The 4,950-nt window shown below is 38.2% G+C and overlaps 2 protein-coding genes across 2 annotated transcripts in view; one reads left to right on the top strand and one right to left on the bottom strand.

Annotated features, from left to right (window-relative positions):
• Nucleotides 1-883, bottom strand: part of LOC103898637 (glioma pathogenesis-related protein 1) — a 9,567-nt gene extending 8,684 nt beyond the window's left edge. Inside the window, exon 1 of the mRNA XM_009278936.1 lies at nt 874-883. Coding sequence (XP_009277211.1) covers nt 874-883 — 10 coding nt within the window. The remainder of the gene's footprint in view (nt 1-873) is intronic.
• Nucleotides 884-1,989: 1,106 nt separating this feature from the next.
• Nucleotides 1,990-4,950, top strand: part of CCDC107 (coiled-coil domain containing 107) — a 6,253-nt gene continuing 3,292 nt past the window's right edge. Inside the window, exons 1-3 of the mRNA XM_009278935.2 lie at nt 1,990-2,020; nt 2,967-3,172; nt 4,424-4,490. Coding sequence (XP_009277210.1) covers nt 1,990-2,020; nt 2,967-3,172; nt 4,424-4,490 — 304 coding nt within the window. The remainder of the gene's footprint in view (nt 2,021-2,966; nt 3,173-4,423; nt 4,491-4,950) is intronic.

Raw genomic sequence — 4,950 nt, 5'->3', positions numbered from 1 at the left:
GGGGGGGGAGCCGCGGCGGTGCCCGAGGCCGCGCTGCGATTGGGAAGCCGGCCCCTGTCTCGGGCGGGCTTGAGGGGAGCCCCCGGGAACGGAGAGGGCTGTGCTTCGGCTCGCCTTCGGTTGTCGGGAGACGCTGGGCGTTTTACACGGCCTGTGAAGGGGGAGGCCTTGTCGGTCGGCTCCGAGCTGGCCTGTGTGCTCTCACCTCCTCGCCTTCATCTTCCACCCCGTCCCCCCCCCTTTTATGTTCTGCTTTTCTAGTTCGTTACTGTTTTGGGTTTTGTCTGTGTTGTCTTAAGAAAATTACTTTTAAATGCAGGTAACATCCTGTTATTGGAAGCATATCTTCTCGGGGCATTTTAATGAGTAATGCCTGCAGGGGCACAGTTACTCTAACGAGTAGCTGTGAGGTGTCAGAGAGAGGAACAAATTCACTGCGCATGTTACAATTGCAATAAGGAAGCCAAGTGTACTGTTAGTAAACATTAGCACAGAATCGTATGAGATTTGTCAGGTAGTGTATTGGAAAGAGTCCAAGATGCTTGTTTAGAAAAGATATCACTGAATGGGCTACAGAGCTTACTACTTGTTAAAGCTTGAGTGCTATAAATGTATGTTAAGCTATGTCAGTGTACATCAGCTGAGGATTTAGCTCAAGGTCCAAAGGTCCACTTTTGTTTTGGAAAATAACAAAAAGCCTGCTTTCTTGAGGTAGCTCTGTGACTCATTGATGATGCCTTCCAAGGCATTGTAAACCAAGAGATAGATACTTGCTATAATTCTCCAAAGTATGTGTCTGTGCTTTTCCCTGGGAGGCAGAAAAAGTGAGGCTTGAGCTGCTACCGTGTTCTTCCCAGCTGATGTCGAACTTACTGTGCTTCATAAGCTCTAGCCTGGCCTGTTTTGCTTGATTACTTTTAATTTATATGGTGGCTGTAATTTCCTATAGATTAAATTCTTTTAAAACCAAACCTTAAAAAAAGGCACACTTCACATGCCTCTGATTCTACTAATGTATTGGCACAGCACTGCGTAAAATAAATTTCAGGCAGATCTGCCGTTCTCACCTGTCTGGGTTTTTCTTTTCTCCTATTTGGCCAGTAACTCACTCCGCTGTTTTTTCTGTGGGATAAACTTGGTGCAGGACACTGAACTCAGTTAGGACTCGACACCCCTCCTCTGCCAGGAAAGTGTTGTTTCCCTTGACCACATTCTTATTTGTACGACCTGTGGAAATTTTTTCATCTGTGCTATTAGGTATTTTAGTAAATCTCCTCATTTACATTAAAAACAAATAGAACTGAAAGTAAGGAAAAAAGAGAGTGCAAACTTAAAACTAGTAATCAGTGGGAAACATTCTGAAAGGAGGAAAACCATATGTAAGATAAAACATGATTTCCAGATTAGTTAATGCAGTTTTAGTAAGTCTAAACCTGCTTGTGTTGAAAGGAGAATGTCTGCCTGAACCTGCATTAAATGATTAAGGTAGCTTGCGTTCTGCTTGTATTAGCTAGGGCATTTAATTTTTTGTGTAACTGTCTGGTTCTGTTTCGAGTTCCAGTGAGCAAACATACAGATAAAAGATCTAATCCAAATGCGCATGTTGCAAACTGATCAATGACATGTGGAAGAACTTGCAGTAATGCCTGGCATGACGTGACTGCAGAGCTGATAGTAAACATCGCTACAGTCAGGGTCATCCCTGGAAGTCTGAAAAACTTTTCTGGCTAACTCATTTTAGACAATTTTAAAAACACTGTTCGAGATCTCTTATCCCAAAGTACCAGCTTAGGTTAGCAGAATGAGATTCCTTTTTCTCTTGTATTTGGAAGAAGCTGTAGCCAAACAGTTGTTTCACTGGGAGTTGTAACTTATGTTAATTTTTTTCTCTACCTGATTGTGGCTGTCTCTTGCACACGCAAGTTATGTTACTGTAAATTCTTGAAATGCCACTGTTTCAGTACTGATTGACAAGGAGCAATTTGCATAATGGTCTTTTCTTTAGAAGTTTTTATAGAATGTGAGTCTTGTTTTACCCATACTCAGTTCTGATATATTAAATTATGACGAACTAAATGTTCAAAGGGATTTGAAAGTATAAGTCTAGGCAGTCAGTTGAGACATCAGTGTAAAACTTCACACATGCTCAATCACCTGCTCTCTCTGCAAGCGTCTGCATTCTTTAGCTGATAGCACTGTTTCTCATGTCCAGGTCCCATGAACCCCAGATTTAACTACGGAGTAACCTAGTTCCTAAGTTGAGCAATGACACTGGCTGTTCTTTCATCTGCTCCCTGTTCTGGCAGGCAAATTACATGCAAAAGTACTTCAGACTTCCAAGGTCGCATCTCTTTGCTATCGTGTTATCTTTTCCTGCTAAATATTTGATTTGCAGAGGTACAGCACTTCTAAGCCTGTGGGAATATCCACGTAACACTGAATTTACTGTCAAAATAACGAAAGCAGCAACACAGCATGTGTATTTCAACAAAACTTTTTTTTTTTCCTGGGACTAGACAATTCAGTTTCTACTGAACTCCTTTCTTTGTTACAGAGGAAAAATATTAATTTGTAACTGTTCCTGGCATTATCAATAGTGTCTCTGAGTATGCTTTAATTTCAAGATTTAAGTTGTTTCTTGTTACATCTACCTTTCTGTGGTTTGCTGTGGGTTTGCCAATGTTGCTGTGAAGGAAGAAACTTAAAACTTGTATCTTAAAGAAACATAGAAACTTAGTTTGAGAGTCTTTGCTACCTAGATTTAACTTTGCATTCTATTCATGAAGGAGTGATTTTTAATTTTTTTTTTTGTAACCTTATTTGAATGCAGGGCTGACCACACCATCTTAGAAAAGTGATGAACAAAGATGATCACCCAAGAAGAAAACAATTTAATTCCAGTTGTGAAACTAATTGGACTCTTAATTTCCTTTCTAACTTTGCCTTCTTTCTCTCAATTTTTTAAGGTAGTCCTCAGACAGTTCATCAAGTTCACCTGAATCCAGGAAATTCTGACAGTAATACTTATCAGAGTATTCAGCAGATGAGAAATGCAATGGAAAAAGAGATTAGGAGTGAGAGAACAAGAGGAAATGGTAGAGAGTTAGCATTCACCCTCATGCCGTTGTATGCTCTTGGAGTGGGAGTGTTTGCAGCATACAAATTTCTTAAGGTAAGCCATAAGGAAAGCATTAAATTATTGAAATCGGAAGGAAATGTAACTGGTGTCCCCCCGCCAATTCTGAGCCCATGTGTATGGTTGTCCAAAAGCCATTTCTTGCTTGATTTGACTTTGAATGTGAGCTCCAAAGTTAAAATTAGAGCATATCTGATTCTTCCTTATGAAGGCTTCTGACTTATGTTTTTTTAGACACTTAAAGAAGTGAGAATCTTACCCCCCACCCCCCTCCGACCTCAGATAAGAATCTGAGAACCTAAACAGTGCTGTTACCTGAGGCTGTAACTTAAGCCTCATCGGTATTTCACTTCCTTTTCACTTTTCAGAATGAGATTGAGTATGGGAAGGAGATGGAGACTCCTGCAGAGTAATAGTCTTAGATTAGCAATTAGATAGAATAGCGAGTAGTCTTAGACCTTTTATTTGGACTTCTCATTTGGTCATGCAGCCGCAACATAGACTTTTATCTGTGAAATGTGATACCTTTTCTACCATTAGTAAATTAAGAAAGGAGAACACATGATCAGTGTGGGTTTTTTTTTGGTGTTTTTTGTTTTTTTTTTTAAATATCAGTCTTGACATGTGTTATTTATAGTAAGAGATATTACAGCACTTGCAATGCTGAGAGTGCATCTGGAACATTGTTGCTTACCTTCAGGGAAAAAAAACTTAAGCCTGAACAGGACCAGAGACAGCATCTTCATTTCCATAGTCAGTTTCATATCATCTCCTGTGTGAGAAGAATACAGCAGCTTAGCAAGATGAACATAGAGGCTGACCAATTTGGTTTTAAAAATAAATTTAATTAGGTTGTAAATAAGACTTAAACATCATAAAAACAATATTTTGGGTGTTACAACTCTTTACACTTGCGCTTTTGTTATATATTATAAAAATATACATATTTTTATAATAGCATCTTTATTGCTTTAAGAAAGAAGTTTTACCTCCTAGTTCATGGAAGGAGACTGGATCCAGTAACCTAGAAGGTTCCTTCTGTTCATTTTTGAAAACTGGAGTTGAAATAGCAACTGCATTCTTTCACGGCTTGTGTCAGTCATGTTGTCGTTGCTTAAAATCAGATGTGTTAGTTTAAGATAGGAAGAAGGCATGGCAGGAAAAAAGTTTCATTAATAGAGCACATTTTTGTGGTTGCTATTTACTTTCAGTAAATTTGTAAATGCATTTTTATTTTTAATATACAAATAGTGATGAAGTCTTTTAACATGATTGTATTTACTAAAGATGAAATCACATGAAGAAAGTCTCTCCAAAAAGGAAAAAAGTACAGAAGACAAGGCAAAGGAAACGGGTAAGATACCCATTCAGAATGCATATGTTCACTAGAAATGCATATTTGCTGCTGCAACAAAGCTACATATTTTAATTGATGCAGTCTATCTAAACAAGAACAATCTTTTAAGTTACTTAAGTGCAGTTAGGAACCTACAAAAACCAGTTTGTTATTCTATATATTTGAAACGCTTGTTAGAGGTTTGTTTGAAAACTCCAGATGGTAATATTCTTTAAAACAGTTACAGTAATATAGTATGATTCTCTGCCTTTTAATGTCTGACATTTTTCTCACTTAAGACCTGTTCAGTTTTCTTCAGTAGAATAGGATGTTTAAGTAGGATATAATAATCTTTAGAATTAATAGGGTATTTTTAAAAGATGTAATGATCTGCTTTAGAATTGAACTGTATTGATAGTGGAACAGTATGGATAAACAGTTACAGAGACTGGTGAATTTCTGGGGCCATAGAGACACG

This window comes from Aptenodytes forsteri, unplaced genomic scaffold (assembly GCF_000699145.1).
Source record: "Aptenodytes forsteri isolate BGI_AS27 unplaced genomic scaffold, ASM69914v1 Scaffold259, whole genome shotgun sequence".
In the NCBI taxonomy this organism is placed as follows: Eukaryota; Metazoa; Chordata; class Aves; order Sphenisciformes; family Spheniscidae; genus Aptenodytes; species Aptenodytes forsteri.
Note: the sequence above shows the minus strand (reverse complement) of the source record. Positions and strands in the feature narration are given on the sequence as shown.